Genomic DNA, 24,622 nt, shown 5'->3' with positions numbered 1-24,622 from the left:
CAAACCCTCTTTTTGTAGCATCAAATAACTAATTAAAACCAAAATTATCAGAAAAACAAATACTAGAACAAACATCAGGGTGATAAGAACTGCTTAAAATGACATAAACTGTTTTGGGGAAAAATTTGTTTCACATGTACTTGAGTTTCAGTTTGGCCCGTGTTCCTGTCACTAACATTGAGGGAGCAGGGTTTATGACCTTTACTGCAGCCAGCCACCAGGAGGCAATTGTTGATGTTTTGGCTTCACTTTCGAGGACCTCTCATGTTGTCCATCTTTCAGTACAGCTTGTGGTTTAATACTAGGACCCTCATCACTGTGCTGCCACTGTTACACACACCGCTGTCGCTCAGGTTTGGGAAAGATAATGTTTTGGATTTAAATAAGTAATTAATGTTGGAGAAACACCACAGTTTGAAATGACCCCTTTGTTAAGGTTAGGGGACGATTGTAGCCATGATCAAAAGAAACCCACTTTGTGCTCTGTTGGGAATAATAGGCTTCAGTCCACTGTGACTTTTCACATTGTTATGTTGTTTAGAAAATGTATAGATTTATGGAATATGTCCCTCTAAAGCCCAAAGAAAACAGGTATATTGTACAGCTGCTGTCACAATAGTCACACTCATTTATTTTTGTGCATTATATCTCATTTTCTCTACTTTGCTTTTCTGTGATGCCTCCATACTTAAAGTAATAAAATAAATTGTTAAATAGCAATGATAGCAAGTACAAAGTGCAAAAAAAAAAAAAAAATACTGAAGTGTTTAAAAATGAAGATAAATAAGCCTGTGTGAACAAACTTTTCATCAGTTGTATCAGTTAATTTTTATGTAAAATCTGTCAGGTTTAAGAATTGCACCTATCAAAGAAAATCCAGTTTACTTGTCAGCAGTTCAGACAGACTGGGCAGATAACAGTCATAACAGGGTGGCACCTGGGGTGGCCAATCAGATTTCAGTGGCTTGTGCCACCCCAGGCCACTCTCTAGATACACCTCTGTTATCTTGGTTGTTCACTATCCAAACTGTGGCTTAATTATTAGTCTGAGCTTTCTAATGACATCTGTCAGTTTCAAAAGAAGGAAACAAATAAATGCGGGGACTTAACGGTCCACTTTCAGCAGTCTTCGTTATTCTTTTCAGTTGCTGGCAGCAGTCATATGTGTCGAGCAGTACATGCACAGTTTCCTGTGGTGGATCAAGTTGAGTGGGGAGTGAATCACACTTGTAAGAAGCTGGGAATGCATTAGAATAGCTTTTAAAAGCCTAACCAACTGTGAAAAGATGTGGCATCACACTTACGCACATTACAGTCCTCTGAAAAGCCCACTGCGTTCATTTTTCTGTAACCACTTCAAACTACACGACGGTGTTGTTCATTTGTTCCCAGCTGAAGGGAGAAGACTCAGTGGAAGAGCGAGCCTGTGAATGTATGATGAGCAGTTGACAAAGAAATCCACACAGAAACACTGGTGACAAATCTGACGGCAGATGGGCACAGAATTGCCAAACAAGAGCGACAGCTCCCACCTGATCTGTGTATTACTCAGCCCATCATGTAGATGATCTTCCCAATAAGAGTGCATTTGCCAGAGAAACCACAGAAGAAGTGAATCACATATTGAAAGTCTGTGTTTGTGTCAGAGGACAGCTGACTGAAGGACTTTAAATAGATGCAATGTTAATTGCTGCGTGTTTTTGTGTTGCTTCTGTGAATAATATAGGACAATAGTTGTTTATTACAACCTTGCTTAGTCTTTATACTCGTGGCCATTATTTAAGTAGGTAGTGATAATATTGTACTTGCTGAAGTAAATGTGGAGATCTAGGAACATGGCAACAGCACTACAATAAAATCATGGCCATGCAAGAAACCATCAGTTGATCATACAGCCTATAAACAAGCCAATAAATCAGACGTATGATGCAAACCTTTTAATTTGGAGGTAAAACCATAGAATGCACAAAATAATGAACAGAGCTACGGTGACGATACATGTTGGCTTGTGGACTCCCGTTTTGCAGCTTTGAGTTTAGCATTTCAGCTGTTGTCATCTTAGATTTTTGGAGCCATAAATGACCATATTTGGATGAGAGGTTGGTGCTGTATAGGGGTGAATCTGACTTATCGACTGTGATAATGCCTCGTACGACTTGTACTTAAAGCAGATATTCCCTTAATAATGCATAACTTTAAGTCTTGATGAAATGTAAATAGTGAGGTTTTATACTATGAAGTCTCACCTGACTGCTCATGTTTTTTTGTACCATAAAAATTATTTTCATGTATCATGTTATATCCCAGATCCAATCTACTATCTTTGTGATTTCCTTGGTGTTATGTTAGACAGAACTTTCTCTTTAATATATCTTTGTTTTCACAACCTTATCAGCATCAGTCACCTCTTACAGCCTCTGTTTTTGGGTCTTGTCTCCCAGGTGCTGCTCTCTGGACTGATCGGAGTGGTTTCATGGAAGAGGCCGCTCTCTCTTGTGGTAAGTGTCCTCAGAACGCCCACACTCAGCTGCTAATCTGACTTTGAACAAAGCAATAATGCCCAAGAGGGAGATGTGACGTTGTATGAGACACTTACTTACATACTGAAACAGATGCTTTGTTTCTGTGCTGTTAGGATCACCATGTGTAGATTAGTACATGCATGAGAATACAAATCATGACAAAGCGTAAGACATCATCAGCAGCTGTGAGTGATTACCTGAGACGCTTTAGCAAACAACCTGCAATCCTCTCAACCTATAAATAGAATCCAAGCTAACTTGTCAGTTTTTTGACACAAAGTGACAGAGTGCTGAAAAGTTTACACCTTGTTGCTGATCACACTTGTGATTTAGCAGCTGTAGAAACTGTAACTCTCACTTCAACTTTGGGGCATGTTCAGGTTGTGTTAAAATCCCTGGATCACAGCTCCAGAGTTGTATGTTTTCACAGCCGCTGAACTGAAAACTACAAGGCCAAAGTCAGTTAAAAGTGTTTTCACTTTTTAACTGACTTTCAGTTTTCACTTCCTGCTCTGCTTACACAGAAGAAAAATCACTGAACTGTGTTACTTGTTCGGAATAGGATAGCCTTAGCTCACTAATTGCATTCGATTTGGACGTCTGATAGGATTTCACATTACTTTTTCCTCTCTTTTTGCATCTTTCATGGGTGAAAACAACATGAAAAAAGCTGGCACTGATTGTTATGCAATAGCTTCCTATTTCAATTGTCAGTGATGTTTGTGCATTTCCAAAAACCTGTTAATGTCCAAGTCTTGCTTAATGTTTAAAAGGTGCATCTCATCATGACGACACACAGAACTGGTTTTAAACAGACAAAGGCTGTGTATTGCAAACTGCAGTAAAAAACCCCAATTTGGAAAAAAATATTCGTATTGTTTTGTTTAGGTATAAATAATGCTATGAAAACCTGAATAACACCGGCATATCCCACATTTCTCAATCAGAAAATGTTGAATTCGTAAAAAAGCCTAATTCACAATATCTAAACGCAGTATGCTGTTTATATGACCTGCATCAAAATCTGAATCGTGTCCTTTCAGAATAATAGTGTAATATTAGTGTGCATGTAAACATAGCCAGTGTGGTACTTAATCTATGTTATTTCTCTGATGTTTGTCCTCTACCTGGTTGTCTTTTATTTCTTGTTTCCAAAACAACACTTTTGACATAATTGGATTTGTTTTACATTAGGGCATTTTAAATATTCTACATCCATGTGACCGGTCTACTGGGAGGCTGTGAATTACTCTGCAACTCTAACTAATCAAAGCACGTTTAAGCCCCGGCAACTCATGAATAAAACAAACAGCAGAGAAATAAGTGGGAAATATCAAAAGAAAACAATTGAAATTTGACCTATGATCCATATGCAACTCGGTTACTTTGTAGATGTCCTGTTATTTTATTCCTTTGTATACACTTATGTTATAAATACTTTAGCATTCTTAAGTGCGGTTCTTATGAACTGTAAAAATTCGGGCCTAGAGCCCATATTTATCAAATGTCTTAGAATTACACTGAAGGATTCTCTACAGAACATAAAAACATAAAAATAAAACATAAAAACCTTTTTCACTGAGTGTAAGTAATATGCCACATTTAATAAGCTCCTCAATCATATTTACAGCAAATTGTAAGAGCAACTCCGAAGTGATCACATGATTAATCACATGCACGCTCTTAGCAAGAATAGTCAATCGGAGATGAGGATTAACCCTACGCCTGCCATATGTTCCCTTTTATATTAAAGTCCTTTAGGTATCTGGTGGCAATTAGCATGTGAAATTAACAGAAATCCATTAAGTCCCTTATAAATTCATTATATTAATGTAAAAATATAAAGGAATTTCTTTCCTATTCCAGTTTTGAGTAACTGTGCTGCTTTAAATCATGTATCAGTAATAAGGAGAATATAACACATTGACAGTTTAGACAATGAAGCTGCATGGAAAGTGTCTGCTCTAGTTGTTTGCACCTCTGACAAAAAAAAAACAAGTGAAAAAGACGCTGTATAACATCTTATCAAATGTTCAAATCAAATGCAAATAATATTCTATTATTTCTATTCTGAATCATATTCCTTCTGCTAATGTATTATTCATCAAACATGTCTCAGAAGGTGTCTGTTCAGCTCTGTTTCTGCACTGCAGACATCTAGGATCTATTCTTTACTCACGGAAGAGACATTGTTTAAATTTGAGAGCATTTTTAGGTCATAAGGCACTCCATAAACAGTTTATATGACTTTGCACTGGTCACAGCTGTGGCGGGGGGGCACTAGGTTTTCGGGTTGTCTGTCTGTCCATCCATCCGTCCCATTCTTGTGAGCACGATATCTCAAAAACAACTTGAGGAAATTTCTTCAGCTCATATACAGTGATGAACACACAAGAATTTGGTGGTCAAAAGTTGAAGGTCAAGGTCACTGTGGCATCGGTGCATCTCATTCTCATAAACACGATGTCTCAAAAGATGGCCTTGAGGAGATTTCCTCAAATTTCAAACGTCCACTTGGACTCACCGATGAACTGATTAGAATTTGGTGGTCACTGTGACCTCACAAAAAATTGATTTTGCAACTTGACTGGTACGCAGAGGTATACAACCATTTTATGGTAATTTTAGTTATTCTTCAGTTTGCTAGGAATAAATTTAATGCATTTTGCTTCTGATAAATAACCTAACTAACAGTTTTGGTAAATACAGGCCCTGATCTTGCAAGCATGCTTCATCTAAGTGGTGAAATGTTTCCTTTCTAACACTTCCAGGGAGTCATTTCTTCACCACAACAGCACCTGAAAACCTGTAATTGACTGTCATGTAGTGCATGTTGTAGCCCACACTCCCCTTACCTGACTGTGATACATATGTCTAACATAAATTGGTCTTTTTCCCCCTCCTTTTAACTACAAAAGACTAACAGTTATTATAGTTTATCTGATACTAAAAATGATTTCTGACTACATATCCTTCGGTCTCTCTGTCCATTAAAGATCAGGATCGGGGTGCAGCACAAATAAGCCCCTGCCCGATTCTATTTCATGCTCTCTTAATGCCATAAATAATCTCATCTCATTTCTGCTGCTTCACCACATCATAGTTATATCACTTGTCCCGCTCCCTTTAGTTTTATCACCTTGCTTCCCAGCTACACATATATCTGCATTCTCTCCATTCACACTCCCCTCCCCCTCGTCCTGCCTCTACCTTTGTGTAATGTTAGACCAGAGAAAGAGATCTGAATCATCTCTGCTCTTGTGGATCAAAGAAATATCCCATCATCGGAGGTGTGAGGAGATATTGGTCAAACGTTGTGCACTGTAAAATCCTATTACCTCTTTTTCCTTGAAAAGAACAACTATTTTCACCAGAATAGTTTTTGTGTGCTAGAAGACAGAGAGTCTGTGGCCACTACCTCCTGTCTGTAGAGGTCTGTAAGGTAATATCTGGTTTTTGTGGTGTTTAGTCCTGACAGTCAGGCTTCTCCATTTCTGGCCTCGACCCAGTGTTGAATGGCAGGTGACTAATACACCGGCTGGACGCTTTCAGGCCTGGCAACACTGCACCAACCCATCTGCCAACTGTGGGTGGCCGTGCTCTGCATCGTGATTCATAATAACTGGAGTTTCTCCAAACCGTTCACTGTTAAAGACTTGCTTTTCTTTGCTGACTTATTTGAGGTCTCGTAATGATAAAATATGGTCCAGGGGCTAATTGGCACTTTAGGATTCCACCATGTTAACTACATTTAGAGCTGAAAAAATACTCTGTCAGTTCACAGAGGATTAATCTGCAACTATTTTGAAAGTATATTAGTTTTTCAGGTGTGTGGATAGGGTTTTTATTTTAATTTTATGGCACTGTTAAAATATTATTTTTTTGGTTTTAAACAGTTGGTTGGACAAAACAAGCAAATTAGGTAGATCACTTAATGGAATAGTTTATCACTTTTTAAAATCTATTCATTCACTTTCTTCAAACAGGGTCAGATGAAAAGATGTATACACTCCTATCTGTCTGTTCAGTATGTAGCTGGAGCAGGCAGCCAGTTAGCTTAGCTTAGCACAAAGACTGGAAACGGGGGGAAACAACTAGCCTGACTGTCCAAAGGTAAAAAAATCAAATCTGCTGTCCAGACCGACTTAAGCTCAATAATTAATGTCTTGTTTGTTTGTTTGTGTAAATGTATAAACAACACATTGTAGGTGTTATGTGCAGACTATTTCTTGGCCCAGTGCAGTGATTTCCTTGAGTCAACACTGGTTGCCTAGCAACCATATGGTGATGACAAGCATCCAGTCTTTATTGCTTCCTTAAAATGAGGTTTTGCTTTCTGTGTTCACAAGAAGAGTCTATATGAACAAGGCCCTTTTGTGATATTTACACACTTTTCTGAAAGCTCATGAGTCAAAACATGTTTGCTGATGTTTTTGGAAATGGCGGAAACAATTAACGTTAATTTTTGGTTGGTTGGAAAGTTAATGCATTGTAATTTTAGTAGGGCTGCCCTTTGAAAGTCGGACACTAGTCAGTGGGCAGTGTAGTGTGTAGTGTGCTTCTGGGGGACATTTTGGTCCCCAGATTTGCTGTGGAGTGAGTGCTCTTGACTTTTATGCTACTCTTTGTTACAAGCAGCTGCATGCATGATGCAGCATCCCAGAGGAGGAGGAGACTGCACCTATGGCTCAGAAAAAACATTATCTTCTCTCTTCTGCTCAGAAGTGGTGAATTTTCAGCTTGCAGCAACTTAATCCGACACAGTCTCTGGCTTTTGTTTGATATTTAGTGTTGGCAAAAAATATGCAATATCCGATCTGCCATTTGTACAGTTAACTTAAATGCCTCTGTCACACTAAATGTCCCACTTGACCCACTTTATTATAGTATCGAATGGCCAAATCTGATTCAACTGGCATAATTCTGAGATGGGAATAGCCCCAAATTTTAGTGATATTGTTCTTTGTAATTTTATACTCGAGGAAATTGTTTACATTCCAGATGGCCTCATCTTTTTAGTGCTGTAATTATGCCTTGGCATTTCCTAGATTACACAGCCTGCTCAAGAGCAGGGATGGAAGTAACTTATTACATTTACTCTCATTTCTGTAATAACGTCGCATTTGTGTGTTCTTGAACTTTTTTGAGTGCTTTTAAAAATCGATACTCATACTTAAGTACTTTTTATCACAAGTATTGCACTTTAAGTATTGCCGAAAAAACAAAAGCAATAAACAGTGTAAAAATGTAACAAAAGCAATGAAATAATCAGCAGCTGCGTGTGTGGCTGTAGGAGAGCAGACTAACAGAGAGGAGATGCTGCACTCTCACTCTCAGAGCTGACGCTCTGAAAAGATATGTCGTAAATGTTTACATTCACAGACCGAGTGAAAGGGAATAGGAGGGGTGCAGAAAGCCAGTTACACCCAGATGGGAACACTGGGCCTAGTATTTAGGAAACTTTGCAACTGCACAACAGCACATAGCATTACTGTACCTTGGCATAGTTATAAAATGTTTCATCTACATTAATGAATAGCTCAATTAATACTCCACCCAGCGAGCTAACCAGTGACATAAGTCAAACACACCTACGATGTTGCGTTATGCCAGGTGCAGCCTATGTAAATCTGACTAACATGCTAAAGTGCTCACGTGGATCCACTAGTAGTTACTTTTTCTGAGGAACTTTAAGTGCGTGTGAGGACTTTCTGCATATTTTTGACAGTAATCCCTGAGCTTTAAGCTTAACATGTTGGAAAACTTTGAGGAGTGCAGTGGGACAGAGAGACTGAGTGGACTGGTTATAGTGGGACAAAAAGGCTGATTTGAGAAACAAATTTGCTGATTTGCCTGCAGTCTGAACGTAGCCTCGGAGAGACAGATGTGAGCTATAAATAGAAAAGGTGAGACAGGATTTGGTTCTGACACATTGCAGTCAAGTCAGCGTATGACACTGGCTTTCAAACATCCAGTCTCCAACCACCCAAACACTGCATTCAGAGTGGAAAAACAGGCACGCTACTGTTAGGAGAGAAGATGTGCTGAATATGAAATTCAGTCCACCTGCAAACTTTTCCTTGTAAACTTCACATCAAAGACATATTGGTATATTGTGCTCAGTAGAAGCAGAAAACACACTGTGTCCATGTTTGAAGGAAATCCTCCTCTGCCACCTTATCTAAAAAAGCTAATAAACATTGTAGTTTTCTATCCAGTCAAGTCTGCTGCATTAATGCCGCAGCAGATTTACTCCATATCACTCGCAGGCAGGAGAAAGACAAGACTACCTGCAGTCTTGTGCTGTTTGTGACTGTGATGGATTATGTGTTTAGAGAGAGACAGAAAGACAGAGAGAGTTAGAGGGCATTAAGTCCTTGTTTGCCCTGTCGGGGAACAAGACGGAGATAGTCTGCAGTGTAGAGTATTTGTCTCAGGAAGCCGCAACTGCTGTTGCTTTGTTGTTACTAGTTTGAAGTGTAAGTATGTTTGCCACAGTACATTCAAAGCATGCCTTTTAATACTTCCATATATGTATTTAATGTACAGTTAGTTCCATTTTTAATCTTATGTGACTGGCACAGTTGATTAAAATGTTGGCATGCTACATTTCTGCAAAACCAAAAATCTGTTACATTTGCATGTTTCATATGAATCAAATCAAAGTGCAGTGTTGAACATGGATGATTTTTACTGACCCATTCCCACTTTTTTAGCAGCTTATGTGCCACCACAGGTGGATTTTATTTTTATTCAAAACATGTTCTTTTCGTAACCATAACCAAGTAATATATTACGTATCCTTGGTTTGCAGAAATGTACAATGCAATCATTTTTTCTGGCGTTTGGATTGACCAGACAATCATCCTGACTTGCATCACTTTTGGAGTGAGGAGGCAGTTAGTTTAGCTTAGCCTGGTTCTGCCCAAAATACACAAACCAACACGTCTAAATAAACTTGTAATATGTTTTATCTAATTTTTTTAAATCCACATGCAAACAGATTATTTTTAACACAAGTTGTCTTTTTAAGGTAGGTATAATTTCTTTGGGTACATTAGCCATGTTCATTCACTACCTGGAGTCTCTGATAGTTACCTGGCAACCTCATGTTGATCACAAGACTGGAGCTGCAACTAAAATCAATCTCTTGTTCAATTTCACAGGACTCGCTGTGTAACAAACACTCAATAGTTTATAATATAGTAAGCAATACAATGAATTGAGATTTTGAAAAGATGAACTGTCATCAGGTGGTTTCACAACTGTAATTCTAAAACATCGTCATTATAAAGTACCTACATTTTACGATCAAATTAAATGGTAGAGGGTAAATGTAGTGTTGTAATGCTAAATACTAGATAGTGATTTCAAACAACACTTGTTGTAGCTCTAATGCACAGACCTGAGGGCGTAATTTATCTATCAAACTCTCAGCAAATTTCCTAAATGCTGAACTAATACTATATGTAGATATCCATGTAGCTGTCTCATTCATAAAACGACAGTGATGTTTATAATGAACTGACCTGATACCTCTCCAGGCTGAAGTGGGGGGGGGGTTTAAATAATGGAGAGGCCCAGCGGTCTCGAGGTGAAACGGTCACTGCACTCGTGAGGTGTCAGGCAGTGAGAGACTAACATGTGTGGCTACTTCACATTCATGTTTCCACAGGGATGTGAGTGCAAGTTGTCCTTTAGTGTTAGAGCAGGGCGGTGTAGCTGAACCATGTTCTGAATGTCACACAGTGTTTCTCTGCACCGCTGACTACGTTTGCATGAATGGTGACTGTTGAGTTTATTCTAAACAGGAAGGTGTTTTTGATAAAGCTGTTCCAATGGCCAATAAAAATATATTCTTGTTATAAGACATAGAAAAATGAATGATTAAAATTGCTTTTGTTTTCTGTTACATTGCTACTGAGGTTTACTCATCATTCAAAGTGTCATTTCTACCAGGTGTAAGCCTGGAGGGGATCATGCGTTTGGCGATGTGTGTGCATGTGTGTTTGTATTAGTCTATCTAATCTCACAAGTTACTGGACCAATCAGCCTAATATATTATGTGTGAACATTTAGTGAGTGTATGCTGAAGACCACTTGTAGTTGCTGTGATTCACAATTGTTAAAAACCTGTTTTATTGCATATTTATGTTGTCATCGACTGCTGACTCCTCACTCCTTTTCAACCAGCCGATAGGGGCTGCAAGTTATCTGGAAACTGTCTCGGCTAAGTCTTAATGTCTGTTGCAGGCCATATCATTGTGGCTCGAAAATGTATATCCATAAGAAAAGTTCTATCCCATTTTGAACTGGAGCATGTGCAGATTAATTTCATATCTGTTATGTTATGATACACTAAATTTAAGCACGATACAAAAAGAATAAATCACCATTTTTGTGATCTTGCCACCATCATGACTGTGAGGGAGCCAGGAGGTACAAGTCCTATGTGTGGACCAGCTGCTACCTGGTGTTGGTCCCACCTCCAGACAGTGTCAAACCACACCAGGAGAGTTTCAGAAGTGCAGCGTTTTACCTGCTCGATTTTGTAGAATTGCAGATTTTGATGATTTGGTCATTTTTCCTTGATATTTGTCCTTCTATCATAAGATAGCAGGCTTTGTTGTGCTATAGCCTACAGACAAAGTTAATACCATTCAAAGTACAGATAAGAATGACATAAATCAAAGATTTCTGGCTGTTTTTCTAATTAAAAAAACATTCATCCTCCTAAACTGCATCTTCTGAATGCACTGTGGTGTGCCTGCTGAAATTAAAAGAGACGTCTTGAGTTACCACGATCAGCTCAGGCAGCCAAAACGAGGCCACCTGGCTGAGATCCGTACTCTACTGAGCGCACTTTCTAGTTTAAAAAATTATCTGAGGCACACATTTTTGCCAGGGTAGCGGAGTGGCTGTATGGCAGTCTGTTGGTCAATCCACCACTTTGCTTCAGACTGAAATCAGTAACTGTTGCATGGTTTGCCATGTAATTTGGTAGGCATTCATGGTTTGCAGAGGATGAATCCTCCTGATGTTTCCTCTAGGGCCTTGTTTTTTCAGAGAACATGTTAGAGCATCTTAACATGCTGACACATTCTGCTCTATTGTCGTTTTTGCTCTTATTTACAGTATTGTCTCAATCAGGTTGCTGTAATTTTGGAATATTACAGACTATGTAAATGTATCTCTAAGTGGAAGCCAAACTACCAGCTGGTTGGAGCTTTTGCAACACAGGAAATATACTCTCTGTATAACCTTTGAGACGTGTTTCATTTTGCTTTGCATTACTGTCAGAAAATGAATTCAAGTTCATGCCTGCTCTTGCCTTCCGCTATAATGCATTAATCAGCCGAGCTACAAAGGTTTATCTCGATGCCAGTGAGTGCTCGACCTATATGGTACGCCCCGAGAATATTAAAGCTTCATCTCTGCTGGGGAAATCTCTACTCAGTGCTGGCCTCTTTTGCTCATTTTTTTTCAGTGGAAATGAGAGAATGGTGCACGTTCCCACGGGAGGTTCAAGCTAAGCATGTTTTCAGCTCCCATAACACTGTGGACTCTTTTAATTATTGCAATAGCCATGACCAGCTCTGCTTGAACAGAGAACTGCTGTTTGAAACAAGTCCAGAAGTTGGAGAGGGCACACGTTTCATCACCTCGGTGTGGTGTCAATTTCAGAGTGACAGGTTGGACCTGGAGCATGTTTCTGGCCTGATCCGAGGGAAATGTTCATCCCTCTGCTGCCTGCTGGTACAGGCCTCGGACACTGAAAACAATCGTTCATGTTTGATCATTAAAGATTAGAGGCTGTCAGCATGTTCTGCCACCTCTGTGTGTCTGACGCCGTTTATCAATGTCATCTCCTACTAGAGACATAAACACACACAAGCAATATTGTACATAGTTACTGATGAGGACTTTGAGGTCATGTCCTCTGTATTTTTTCTCAGATTTTTGTGGGACACATTGCTTGCATTAGGAACTTGTCGGGTTTTTGGTTTTGTTTTTTCGGTGCACATGTTAACACACTGCAAGGTAAGCAGGGCTGCTCAGGCTCGTATCAGCTGCTGCTCAGCTGCCCACATCTAGAGAAACGGAGGCTTACTATTTTTCTGAGTGACGCACACCGCTTTCAGTAAAAATAGCCCGTGAACATGGAGTTTTAATGGTCATACTGTTTACCCGCTTTTACTATAGTTGCAAAGTCTAGACCTGTCACAGACATGTAGAAATACAAGTGTGTGTTTTACTCAACATTTTTTGTCTCTGTTTCCAGATAAAAACCTTCTGACAATGTTTCTGTCAACAGAATCCCCTCAATTGTTAAAACAAGGCTTTTTATTAGGAAATGCTTGCAGGGCTGTGTTGCTTGACAACACAGTGGCTTGCATGACTTCATAAATGAATGGAGTTTGTGCTTTTAATTGTGGAAATACAGCAGTCACAGCAGCAGGCAGCTCTGCAGCAGCGTTGCAGCAAAGATGCTGTCAGTGCGAACACCACAAGTGTGCAAGATGCAGCAGTTCAGCAAAGTTGCTGTCACATGCAGCTCAGGCATGCAGTGTGTCCAAGGCGTGATGGATTTACATTCTGTGGGATATTTTGCAGTATACAGTTGGATATGTGACAGTACAGCATATTTATCACTGTGTAAGTTCAACAACTTCTAGGCAAATCTATCAATCAGTGTTAAAACACTGTTTAAAACTTTGCAAACAAAAGCACAATCATACACGTTATCACTAAAGAATCAGTAACACAAATGTACACTCCCCACGAGTCTCAGTCTCCTTCAAGCAATTGTTAGATTGTGGTACTTTCAAGAACAAATTTCCTCTAAACATGCAAACACAGGGTATTTTCTAACTTGGAAATGTGCTGCAGCATTTGTCAGATTACAGCTCGTATAGTCACCAAGGCAACCCTCAGGCAAAGACTTATGCACACAGGGAAACAGTTTTGCTTCAAGTGTGAAGAGTCCCAAAATAGTGCCTGTATGTTACAGTGAGACTCACAGCTTTAGAGAGAAACCTGGGAAGATATAGAATGTATTGATCATCAATGTATAATGACAAACAAGATAATTTATTTAGAGTTTTCTTAAACATGAACCAGTGTTGTAATGCAACGAAGCACATTTACTCAAGTACTGTACTTATATATATATAATATAAATTTGAGCTACATCTGGTATGGTAGGAAATTAGTTTCCTGTCATGCAGGCTCTTATTGGTATCAGATTATTTTAGTAAATCTTTATCATGTGTTGGGTCCTCTTTGTTTACATGTTTCCTGTCATTTATCCACTAAAGGAAAAAATACTTAAAACTAATCTGTAATGCAATATTTTTGCCATGCATTTACGTTTATTATGTTTGTTTGTTTATTGTTTGTCTTCTTGGTTTGATTTTCATAATAACACAACATGTGAATAAATACGCCTTCAGTTTTCTTTAAAGCATCATGGTTTCAACAATTCATAACTGATAAAATATGTGGTTGTTGTCATGCATTGTTTATACATATACCTCAAAAAAGTAATGCCTGGGATCTCAAATACAACCCAAATAATAACGAGCCAGTAACTCAAATGTAACCAGTCTAATCATGAAGGCTGCAATCACATAATGAATGCACTGACAAGAGAAAAGAAGGAAGAAGTATAAAGAGAGAAAAGTCCACAGACAGAAGCATGTTGGGGTGACGGATAGGTGAAACAAACACTAAACTTTCCCCCCAGAAGACCGGCGTCCATGTCCGGTTTGAAACCAAATTAACTACAAGTTATTTGAAGGTATATCATCATGTTATGTTGTGTATATAACTTTACGTTATATACGTAACAGGAGGAGGACCACCCATGACTCTTTTCTTAAACTTACCCTATGTAACAACTTCCAACCATGATTTTCTTCCTTTAGAAATAACCTGTGCAGCTTTACTTTCCTTAACCTAATCTATGTAGTATGTAATGTGAGAACACCTAACCATGACTGTTTTCCTTAACCAAGCCAAATCGGTAGGAGCACTATTTCATTTGGTATTAATTTGTTAGATATCGTACAAACCACTGTGTGTATTTTTATAAGGTGTAACATGAACTGTCATATAAGGCAGTGGTTCTGGTGGGTCCGGGTCCAAAAGTGGGTCGCAGGTCCATTTAGAATGGACCAGGCGTGACTTAAAAAGTGTGTCAAGTTTGTCGAAAACAAATTTTATTTTGAAGTAGGCCTATAGTTCATTTCTGGCACAGAGCTTTCATTTTGAAGTGCAGTTTCCTGCATTTCTGCAACTATTTTATTGCCCTGTTCTTGGTTTTATTTGGCCTATTAACATGCTGTGCCTATGCAGTGTTTTTGGCTCCTGTTTTGAAGCATTAAGATGCACTTTTTTGGTGGCAGTGCTATTTATTACTAAGTTTAAGTAACTGCACTTTATTCTTGCAATATGTTTTATTTTCAACTTATCTTATGTGTGGACCTTGAACTAATACCTTACCTGTGTTAAGACTGGATGGGAACCACTGGTATACTGTATGGGTACATTGAAAAATGCACAACCAGCTGTATGGTGTTTTATAATGAGCCTTAAAACAATAATTTGTAAGTTATAATTGGTTTGGGAGGTTCCATGAAAATGTATAGAAACAAATGTATTGTATTCAAAATTCAGCCTGTAGAGAAAAGGATACTTAATGACTAATTGTGGCAAAAATGCTGGAAGACTGTGGATCTAACTGGCCGGTTGTGGAGAATTATTAGTGGTGTGTGAGGCGTGCCAGGACATGTTGGCCCTCCTACAGCTTCATTTAACAAGTGTGTGTGTGTGTGTGTGTGTGTGTGTGTGTGTGTGTGTGTGTGTGTGTGTGTGTGTGTGTGTGTGTGTGTGTGTGTGTGTGTGTGTGTGTGTGTGCGTGCGTGTGCCTGTGCCTGTTTATCTTAGATCCGCATGTGTGTGATTTACAGGACCATTTCAGTGACATGCGGATGGCTAAAGATTTCCTGGGGATAAATCTGAGTCCAGGGCGCATCTGTTCAGCTGCTGCCTACTTAAAGCACACACACACACACACACACACACACACAGCTCATGCCCACCACATGGTCAAAAGGGCAGCAGCTTTCCTCTTTTTTTAACAACCAAGACACAGATACATGCTTCAAGCATCTCTACATATCTAGCTAACGACGCACACAAATCACAGACAGCACATGATAACCGTAGATTTTCCATTACCATCACATAACTACAGTATAAGGCTGGCAGGACACTGGTGAAAGGGTTTATGAGGTGCTCTCTGTGACAGCCTGTGACCCTGACAGGCCATAAATATTACTGCAGCTGATGAAAGAGGGAGGAGGAGAGAGAGAGAGAGAGAGATGGCACACTGACTGATTGCGACGAGCAAAAAGATATCTACGCTGGCAGAATAAAGATTTATGTTCAGACAACACAACAACAGAAAAATCAAAGCAACACAGTTTGTAAGTGCCATTTTTTATCATTCAATTAATGAAATATTAAAAGACTGTCCATCACCCCAGTAAAGGCGGAGACAGTGGCTCTTTCCAACCCAGTTTCACCCTTCAATAGTTGAGCATTTTTCATACAGACCTAAATGGACAAATTAATCCTGTAATTAGGAGTGAATAGTCCATTAGCAGTCTCTGTTGCTGGCTCCAGCAGAGGTTTGTGTGTATTTTTTTCTGAGCTGTAAGTGGTTTAACTTATTGCTTTGGACCCCTGGTTTTTGGCCCCAGACAGACAATGTTGGACTCCTCCTTAATCCTAAATCATTTTGATGTCTTCCTCCCGTTTCTGTTGGCTAATTCAGTGAAAGCACACAGTCAATTTAATCTTTTGCGACTTCCACAAATCTCACTGAAAGAAAATTACAACTGTTGGACACAGTGCTTGGTGTAGACAGATAGGAATTAGATGTTTTTCAGGTCAAGGACCCCTTTGCTCAAATTGAGATGGAGCAGCTCCCCCCTACTACAAATATTGTTTAAAATTGAAATGCACTTGAGATAGGCTAATTATCCGAACATTTTCTTCTCTCATTTGCACTTGCCTGCAGTTGCTTAGTCAGCAGCAGTTGTGTCATGGCTGCATTCATGCAGAGGGTTCCCCACCCACTTATGCACTTTCTCTTGTGGTTTCTAAGGTGGACAGTAGGCTACGTTACGGTCTCTTTTTCAAAAAGTTACAAAATGATCCATTGTAACTGGGCTTTGGCTGTATGATAGTATTTCGGTCTACCAGGGTATTTGGAAATACCGAGGTATGTTTTAAATAGCATCTTAAATTCAGGCACTATTCTTTTTTTATTAATCTCATTGTATGCAGTGCACAGCATGCACCACAGGAGCTCATTCTCCAGTCTCTACTGATTGAGCAGGCAGCTGAGCTGAGAGACACTGCAACACCTAGTGGTGGAGGGATAAGTTGTACAGTAGGATAAGTGTGCAGTAGTATTTCTCTGTTTAATAAGGAAAATAGGTGTGACAATATAACTTTTCTGTGGGTTTCTATTTTATATTTATTAATCTGAAAAGCTGAAAGTAAATAGCGCATTTGCTATTGGGGGGTGGGTTTGGGTGGGGTAGGTGTTAGCTCCGCACAGTTATACCATCATATAACACATAGCCCGGTAAAAGTTAGGAAATATTACATACTGCCTAATTGTGACTCACAAGAATGTCTGTATACTTGAAATAATAATACTGAACAGCCAGTGTGTTTCAATAGTGCATAAATTTGAACTAACTAGTTCAAGCTAACTTGTTCACAGTGACTTTACATTAGCTAGCCCTAATTATTGCGCAAGGATTCATGGGTAACAGTTACCCTGAATAGAGGACCCCAGGAATGATTCAACTCGTAAATAAGTTAGCATTTCATTTTTACAGCCTTGTTGCAGTGGCCAGCATTCAAATATGTGGTGTAGTTCATTTATAGCCTAACAAAGGGTTTTTACTTCTGGCAGTTGCACTTAGGCCTCAAAAGTTATAAAAGTTATAAAAGTATTTGTTTGTGAAGATTATCTTGCTAAATCAAATGTGTAACTATCATAAATGTTTGTTTACAGCAACAGTCCAAAATTCAATGGATCCTCTTGACTCTTTGATGTAGGATCCCGGGGGACGCTAATTTTCCTTTCAGCCTACTAAAGTTATCCCCCACATGCTGTCTACTGTAAATTAAATGTTGTTGTTTTTTTGTTTTTGCATAGGCATCTTTACTGTTTGATTTATACAAAACCTAAATTAAAGCTTAAATCAAACTATTAAACAAAAATTTGCCCCCCCCCAGTAGTTACTCTGAGACCTCCTTTGTTGTTGTGAACCCCCTGTTGAAAACCTAGGAGTTAGACACAAGCTACATGACGTCAGGGTGTATTTTTGAAATCTCTCTTACTTAGATGTTTGTGAAAACAAACAAGGGATGTACTCCAGTTTAGAGTATACACCCACCACTATCATGCCCTCTGAGGCTAGAATTGAATCCTTAATTCATGAATAGCTTATGAGAAACAGAAGCACAATAATAAGAAACAGCAGGCTTTTATTCTTCAGCGGTTTGGTTGTCTTTTGATCGTAATGATCCCACAGCGGATTATTTATTGTGGTGATGTTTATAGTACGATGCAAATATAAATGCAGAAGTGGGTGGCAGCATGAGTGTACGGCTGTGCACATGTGTGAAAATTAGTTTGCAGTGGGATTTGTATTTTGTGCACATGTTGAAGCGTGAATATCATGAAAAGATGATGATTACTGTGGCTTTGTGTTTTTCACTGAGCAGGAAGTAAACAAGAATGAGTATGGAAAGACATTAGCAAATATCAGCTTGAGAAAATGCTGTTGTCGGCTAGAAATGAGAGGCTGCTTTTGTCTGTCTCTGTCTGCAACCATTGTTTCAAAAATGACTGTAGACTGGTAAATCTGCTACCATTTAAACTACATGTATTTTTGGAGGAACTTAAATCTAAAGCACAGTCATGTTCTGGCCAGTGACTGCAGCACTGCATAAAGTGGGAGTGAGAATAACCATTAAAATGGTGAACCAACAGTGACAGAATATTGTGTCCTGGAATCATTACTGCAGGTAAATCCAACTCCAACTAGCCACAGGGTAGATTTATTTCCATAGTGTCACTTACCTGCCAAAACATATCATGAGTTCCTAAAACATCCTGTTTGTTATACACACTCACATAGAGGGATTTATTTACCGAAACGGATGAAGAAGAGAATAAAAAGACCATTTTTTTCTGCATATTATTATATGACTCAGTCTAGAATATGACTCAAAAATTTTAAAATGCCACAAGCACACAGACAAAACGATGCTTGTGCTGCTCTGTCAGCTATTGTTAAGCAGCACAAATAGGCTCCACTCTCCTCTCCCTCCTGTCACACTGGTGCCAATCTCTTTCTATAGCAAATGGTTAGAACTGTGTGTGACATTGCAGTGATTGTGTTTTGGGCAAATAGAGGCATTAGAGGCAGGGTCCACCAGTTTATTTTCCACAGTTGACTGAACAACTAGTGCTCTGTGGTCACTTGTCGGGGACTCGAGACGTAATTGTGGTTTGCAGACAATCATGTCAGCTATATTTCACAGCTGAGTGCGTTGATACTGCGGCACAGCCACTGCTTTACAGCCCTGGCAGGCCTGGCTTTTACAGTAGCTGCTGGAAAATCACACAGGACGTGGCAGCTGGGTACGGGGGACCACTTTTCACTTTGTGACCTTTTATGTCAGGAGGAAGCACATAAATGAAGTGAGGGATGGGACAGTATATTATACAACTATGCATCTCTGCTCTATTACTAGCAGCGTGCATATCACATTTACAATTTTAAGGCCCAAACACCGCAAACCAACATCAAAGAACTAGTGGCAATGAAAGCTGACTGTTGTGTTGCCTCTTGTCGCCTGTCTCAGTCAAAAAGTTGCACATCAACACACTGCAAAGTCTGCAGCCCTTGGCCAGCTTGCCCATATGTTCTGACTCTCCATATCAGCAGACGGCAGTAGTCTGTAGCCTTAAGAAAGGCAAAACTGAAGACGGATTCAAGATGCTATTTAGCACATTAACATAACATGATGCTGAAAGAACATTTGATATTTACTGTTCACCAGCTAACAATAACAACCTACTAAAAAACATTTCTGCTACAAAGCTCAATGGTTAAAAAAAAATCATCTTCTCTTCTCATGCCCAGAGCTGAACTGCCAAACGAGTGATTTCATTCACTGCAGGGCCCCTCCACCAATTCCACATGCTGAATTGTCCAGAAAAAAACAAACAAAAAAAGATGAAAAGCCAACAAGGGCCAAATAGTGTCAACACTGCAGGACACATCGCCAATATTAGGGTGGCAGCCCCTTACGGATGGCCCGACATTTACCAGTAAGCAAGTCGGCTTGGTGTTTCAGGGCTCTTAATTACAATGACCTGCAGTGGTCATTAATATGAGCCTCTTTCTTTGCAACTATTATTGACTTCAGAAATGAGAAAATAACACAAAAGATGCACTACTCTTACTGCCACTGGTTAAGGTATTTTATTGCAATGCTCATTTAAATATCTAAAAATATGATTGGACAGTTTTTTCTGCGGTTACACTTGCATTAGCCTGCTATCAGCTGCTTCAGTCATCCTTCACAATCATTGTCTCAATAATCAGCTGCTGGGTTATCAGCTGACAAGAAACGTCCCAGATGCAGGTGCACAGCATGGACATTTTAAAGTCACATGTCCAGTGGCTTCTCTCAAGTCTCAAATAAGTTTGTAAATTGTGGACATTTCGGCAAAAACAAATCTACTATAATGTTTATATGCTGGCACATTCCTACAAAATATATTTGCAAAGGATTCAACTGTTGTTGTTTTCTGTTTTCTGTTGAGAAGGTAAAAAAAGAAGGTGAAGACGAGAGAGTAGCGGTGTGTGCTGTTGACGGAAATGTGTGCACATGTCTGTGCTCATAAATGTGTGCATGCATGGTTCATGCCTGCATGTCTGTTGTGATTGTACAGTATGGATGGCTGAGTCAGTGTATGAAAGCACCAGGCTTTATTATGAAAGAGCTCCAGCTCGCGAGACTCAGAGGAACATTTAGTTGCAAAGTGTTGGATATCTCTCAAGGTAAACACAGAAATAAAATAACAACCTACACCAGCTGCTGCTTCTCCGGGAGGGTGGCTATGATTAGCAACATCGATTTTGACTGCCTCTTTATCATTGACAGGAGAAAATGAAAGCTTTAAGTGTGAATAAATATTAGAGTTGAAGTTTGTTTTTATCTGCTGTGAATTGATTGTTCATGATGTATAAAGAAGAACTGGTAAGCAGTCCAGGGAAGCTACAAACAATCCCGAAGAAACTGATCCCCTTGACAAGTTGTAGTGTGCAGAGATATCACAGAAACTCTAAAACATCTCACGAAATAAGGGGTGCTATGTATAACATAATGATATATAATAACTTGAGATATACTCACTTAAAACATACCTAGTTGTGGTATTAGCTCCCTGTATGAGCCTGTGCATACTAGAAATCCAGGTGTTGCATATACAAATGTCATGAAGAATGAATTTAAGCAATGGACTTTTGGCTATTACACTAACTTTTGTCTTGACACATAATAATGCTTTGTAGAGTTGATTAAATTATCTTTCCTGTGTTGGAAAAATCATGCATCTACATATTTGGCAATTATTAGAGTCTTCAAAACAACTGAAACATTGAATGCTTCCGTATTGGTTTAGAAATATAGTTTTAATGGGACAGCTTGTCATGCTAACTGTGTTCTGTCTACCACAGCCACAATGAAAACTGAAACATCAGCACATGAATGTCCGTTAATTAAAGATATATATTATACAGTATTTTCCCAAAAATCACGATTTAAAATAAACGATAGATTCTTACAGAAGTAATCCCTCTCTATTATCACTTAAGACTTAATTAGATCTTAATTTCTTCTTATTTTTCTTTGTTTAGGTCGTTCTTTATGAAAAGGTAACGACCAGGTGCCTGACTATAAGCACTTCTGTTATTTTTAAGTGTGCTGTATAAATAAAAGTGACTTGACTAGGAAAATGGGAGAAGAAAAAATTGCAAATATAGCAGGGTGAATAAACTCACGGGGTGAATCTGGGGTTGGCTTTACTTTCACTGCAATTACTGTTTATAAAGAGTAACTCAAGTAGTTCCTGTATTGTATAGTACCTTTAGGAGTTCAAAAATTAACAATTTCTGAAGTATACTAATAGTTTTAAAAATATCCATTAAAGTTAAACTTGTTTTTCATTGTTTTTGTTGTCACCCTTTTTTGTCATTTTATCATGACAACATAATCTAGACAACACAAAATCCTTGCAGCATACATTTCTTTTTTTATTTCAACATAAACAGATGAACAGAGACAACTGATTGCTGATTACATTTGATTATTTAACCCAACTAGCCCCCCACTATCCCTTCCACCACGCAACATATTGAGGTTCCCCGTGTACAGAGGCTATGTCCTCTCCGCAACAGCCGCATGTTCGATTCCAGCCTCGGCCCTTTGCTACAGGTCGCCCCCTCTCTCTCCCTATTTCACGCTTGACCTTTCCTATCAATTAAAGGCATAAAAGCCCAGAAAATAATCTTTAAAAAATATATACATATATATAATTTTTTACTTAAGAAAATTGAACAAAAAGGGAAAAAAGATCCTAGAATCTGCTACTGACATTCAGTCTGTAGTCTGGATATCAGTAGTCCTGACAATGCAGCTCACCTTTATGTGTTCATCAGTGAGTGATCATACCTGTCAAGAACTAGTGCTAGAGCATTGATGGATATGGTGGAGTGGAGTGTACGTATATGGAGAGTACTAGAGTAAGAGAAAATTAAAAGGCAAGAGTTATCCGGGGCGCAGAGAATGCTTGCCTGAGGTGCCGAATGCGTTATAGGTCTGGCACAGTGTCTTCGAGGCTTAGACCACTTAAACTCCTGCATATTGTGTGTAGCGTGTTTACCATATGACACACAAGGGCAAAATTAAACCATCACCCCAAAGCAAAAACCAATAAGGAAAGAAGAAACAAAATGGCAATTCAGTCGGAAAAAGATTTTGTTTTTTAATTTCAATTTAATTAAACCAAAATTAAAAAACACTCAGGAGGAAGAAATGGGCTCGACTCATTTCCTTCTTATTTATTCTCTTAAAATCCTTGAGGGCGCGAACAACAGGAGCAAAAGTGTACAGAATTCACTTATTAGGTGAGCTAACATTCTCCTCTTCTTACTTTTTTCTTTTTATTAAATGATAATGATTCATTAAATGATTGGCAACAGTCCAGCGACAGTTTTTCTGATACTGTTCACCAGTTTGCACCGTGGAGCATCAATACAGCTCTATTAATTCAAGCCGGTGTCGTCTGCCATCCTGTGTAATTAGAGAGCTGTGAAGAGACCGTTGTTGCTCCAGGCTCTGGGTTTTTATTACAACTGTAAGTGCACATGTAGAAGCACAAATGCACAACTCGCACAGACATAAAACCAGCACTCCAATACACACTCCATGATGCACAGATGACTGACACACAATCTCAGTTTGGCCCCTGTGTTTGCATTTTGTGTGTGTGTGTGTGTGTGTGTGTGTGTGTGTGTGTGTGTGTGTGTGTGTGTGTGTGTGTGTGTGTGTGCATCTCACTCTTCCTTAGAGGCCTGTTATTCTCTTACTTGACCCAGATGGAGAGGCTTTTGTGGGAGATATAGCCTACTGCCAACTGAGATGGGCCCCGCAGGACCACCTGTCAGGAGCTGCTAAAGGAAAACAGAGAGACAGGAAGTGTGTGTGTCAGACAGACAGAGAGAGAGAGAGAGATGAAAACAAAGTGCATACGTGTGCAAATGTACGAGCTGAGGAAGACTCAGTGGGAAGGTGGTGTTTTGGGGAGGAGAGACGGTGTACAAAGAACAAATCAGCAGGAAACATTGCGCGACTTCAAACAGAAGGAAAGTACTCAAAAATAGCTCTGGGACGGGATTAATCCCATTCACATGTTCTCTTTGGGATTTTATGATTTTATGGTGAGATTTTCTTTTCTCTTCTTTCGAGTTATTTTACAGAGCAGGCAGGGGACCAACAGGAGGAGAAGCCCCGAAATAAGAGCTAGCCTGAGGTGCTATATTATGAAATGTTATCTTTTGTACTCAGGGTTGGGCTCACAAATAGGAAAAGCTCATTGGTATCCCAGCACACCTGCAGATAGAAGCTTACCTCTTTTATTTGAGGTTCACAGTTCAACTGAACTTCTATAGAAACATAACAGTGAGACAGAAGCCGTCCCCTGCTGCGTTTCCATCAGAATGTAATGCAAATTGAGATGATGTAATTGAAAACGTGCCAGTGGGAAAATTTTTGAAAATGATTGAATGTGGCAGCTGTATTTCATGTACACATTTTCTAAATGTTACAGTCTCCTCATCGCTCCATACAGATCTGACGTTTTCATCTGCCGCCTTTTTTATGCCTCCGTCCCGGCGATAGCTGAGTCTGGAGGTATTTTTTTTTGGGGGTTGTTGGTCCGTCCGTACATACGTACATTCATCTATACAGAACATTCTTGTGAACACAATATCTCAAGAACACCTGGAGGGAATTTATTTCAATTTGACACAAACATTCACTTGGATTCACTGATGAGCTGATGGGTGGTCAAAGGTCAAGGTCACACTGACCTTGGCTTTGTCCCATTTTTGTGAAGTGATATCTCAAGAACACCTGACACAAACATTCACTTGGAATCAACCATAAATTGATTAGAATTTAGTGTTCAAAGGTCAAGGTCACTGTGGCCTTGCATCCATCTTTTCATGAATGTAATATATAAAGATGGCCTTGAGGGAGTTTCAAATTTGGCACAAACCTCCACTTGGACTTAAGAAAGACCTGAAAAGAATCTGGTGGTTTAAGGTCAAAGGTCAAGGTCATGGTGACCTCATTATACATATTTTTGGCAAAAACTCAAGAACATTGGGCACCCACCCTGAAACTGTGCTGATTCTATAGATCGTCTGTGCTGG

The 24,622-nt window shown here is 39.3% G+C and overlaps 1 protein-coding gene across 4 annotated transcripts in view; it reads left to right on the top strand.

The window, feature by feature from the left end:
• The window catches only part of entrep2 (endosomal transmembrane epsin interactor 2), a 126,834-nt gene that overhangs the window by 53,897 nt on the left and 48,315 nt on the right, over positions 1 to 24,622 (top strand). For all 4 annotated transcript variants that reach the window (XM_088077021.1, XM_088077014.1, XM_088077018.1 and 1 more), the window contains exon 2: positions 2,442 to 2,498. In XM_088077021.1, coding sequence (XP_087933147.1) covers positions 2,442 to 2,498 — 57 coding nt within the window. The remainder of the gene's footprint in view (positions 1 to 2,441; positions 2,499 to 24,622) is intronic.

This window comes from Plectropomus leopardus, chromosome 1, assembly GCF_026936395.1.
Source record: "Plectropomus leopardus strain MGB_pleo_1.0 chromosome 1, ASM2693639v1, whole genome shotgun sequence".
Lineage (NCBI taxonomy): Eukaryota > Metazoa > Chordata > Actinopteri > Perciformes > Serranidae > Plectropomus > Plectropomus leopardus.
The sequence above is the reverse complement of the archived record's forward strand: the minus strand, read 5'-3'. Positions and strand labels throughout refer to the sequence as shown.